At 44.3% G+C, this 2,054-nt stretch overlaps 1 protein-coding gene across 1 annotated transcript; it reads right to left on the bottom strand.

Annotated features, from left to right (window-relative positions):
• Window positions 1-863: 863 nt before the first annotated feature.
• On the bottom strand, window positions 864-1,823 carry LOC129586450 (pyroglutamylated RF-amide peptide receptor-like). The gene has a single exon (XM_055479711.1). It carries the CDS (start codon window positions 1,821-1,823, stop codon window positions 864-866), a length of 960 nt encoding a protein of 319 aa, XP_055335686.1.
• Window positions 1,824-2,054: the final 231 nt, after the last annotated feature.

The raw sequence follows: 2,054 nt of genomic DNA, 5'->3' as shown, positions 1-2,054 counted from the left end.
CATGTAAGCGTCTTTACCTTTCCGCTTATGGTATGAATTATCACATTTACCATGGTATAATACTGTGACTAATGAAACTGGAGATAACCGAGGAAGACGGGACTGTTATACAAGTATCTGTGGTGCCGTTTCCTACTTATTGCAAAAAGTATTTGGTAAAAGATAAAACAGTTATTGATAAATGCGTTAACGACGCTATCAAAAACGGAATTCTTGTGCTCACTCCGAAAGCGATCATCAGAATCGTGACCTTCTTGATTCCGCATGGGTGCAGTACAGAAATGGCCGTGCCTCTGTTGTTCTGCCAGCAGTATAAGGCAACAGGCCAGCAGCCTCGGTCAAATTTAACTCGATTCTTAACACTCTCGATCACAGAAAAAAGGCAGTTTATCATCACTACGTATAGTACTATGCTCGCCGAGATTCTTTCCAGCCAGACCATCGAAAACGCATGTGCGCAACTCCGCGAAAAGTAAACGAAAGAAATTAATACCAAATTACAAGCTACATTACATAAGCGTCAAGGACGACTGAGAAGTTCAAATCGGGCAGTCGGACTAATTACATGAAAAGCGATAATTAAAAAAAGGCAGAAATCGGCCAGTCCGTTGGCGGTTCAAAAATTTACTGATGTAACTAATAAACACTGTGCAACAGGATGTCAGCAACACCAACATTCAGTGCATATAGTTCTCTAGTACAAATACATAATAGTATTTCGAAAAAGAGCAGCGCCAGTTTGCGCAATATGCGGTAAGAATAATTATCCATGCTTTCTTTAAACCTATGTCCTATGTACAGGGTACGGCTAATACTCGCACCACAAAAAAACTTGCAAAGTAGTGAACTGCTTGAATCATCGATTACTTCTTTGCGCGATTGTACCGACAGACAGCTTCATGCAGTGCATTTCTCCACACCGGCAAGGCACACACCAGGATAATGGGATCAGCTACGGATTGGCAGTTGAAAAGAACAACAAGATACTGCACTATCTGAAGATCATATCCGCTGGCCACTACGTAATATGTGACATACGGACCCCAGCAGACGACAATGCTCGCTCCGAAGGCGATTATCAAAATCGCACTTTGGCCTTCTCGAGCGCGGGTAATGTCGGCATTAGGAACAAATCTTTTTTTGGCATTTGGGCGGAGGACAATCTGATGTTTCAGCCGCAGCCTCTGCCAGCGTTTCCAAACAATAACCGGCATGGAAATTACCATAATCATAAAACAAGCGAACAAAAGAATGCGGTTGATCATGGTAGAAACCTGTTCGACCAACGAATAGTTGGGGTCACCGAAAAAGCAGTGTCCAAGTTGAACTGGTTGGCGCTGTAGGATGTCCACCAAAATCAGCGGAAGTCCGACAACGTGCGATACGACGACAATGGCCACCGCTAAGCAACCGGCGGAGCGAAATGTGTGGAAGTTACGGAACGATACAGGTGCTACCATGGCCCAAATACGGTTGATGGCGATGCAGGAATGAATGGCTAGTTGGTTTAGGAGAAGGATGAAGACGGCGTACGCGTAAACCAGACAACCAGCAATATTAACGGGCCACCCATCATCTAGCTCCAGCATCACCGTGAGTGGAGTAGCGATTCCATGAAGAAGGACATTATTTGACACCAAAGCGAGGAAGTAGAGATCGAACGGGGTCCAGAGATTTCTCTTTAACAGGAACAAGGACAGCAGCGCTGCGTTTAACAGAAGAGAGGCGGTGCCCACAATTCCCGTTAATTGTGCGGGTAACGTCAATGAGCCATAAATCTGCGTCAAATTAGAGGAGGAAATGTTCCAATAAACTTCGCCCATGGTCGGCTGTTTGTGAACAATCTTCGCGTTCGAAAAAATGTTCTTTAATATCGCTTTATTACGAATAACAATTGTGCAATACTACGTACACAACGCTCTGCAGACTTGACGTACTGTCAGATACGATAATGTGCAAAGTACTGCAATTTACGGTCAGTTGCTATTTTCTTTACTGAGTACCGTTGGCTACTTTTGATTTGGCTAAGCCGGCGGGTTCAGTTGAACAACGTT

The sequence above is a fragment of the Paramacrobiotus metropolitanus genome, unplaced genomic scaffold (genome assembly GCF_019649055.1).
Source record: "Paramacrobiotus metropolitanus isolate TYO unplaced genomic scaffold, Prichtersi_v1.0 Parri_scaffold0000021, whole genome shotgun sequence".
NCBI classification, from domain to species: domain Eukaryota; kingdom Metazoa; phylum Tardigrada; class Eutardigrada; order Parachela; family Macrobiotidae; genus Paramacrobiotus; species Paramacrobiotus metropolitanus.
This window is presented reverse-complemented; position numbering and strand designations above follow the sequence as displayed.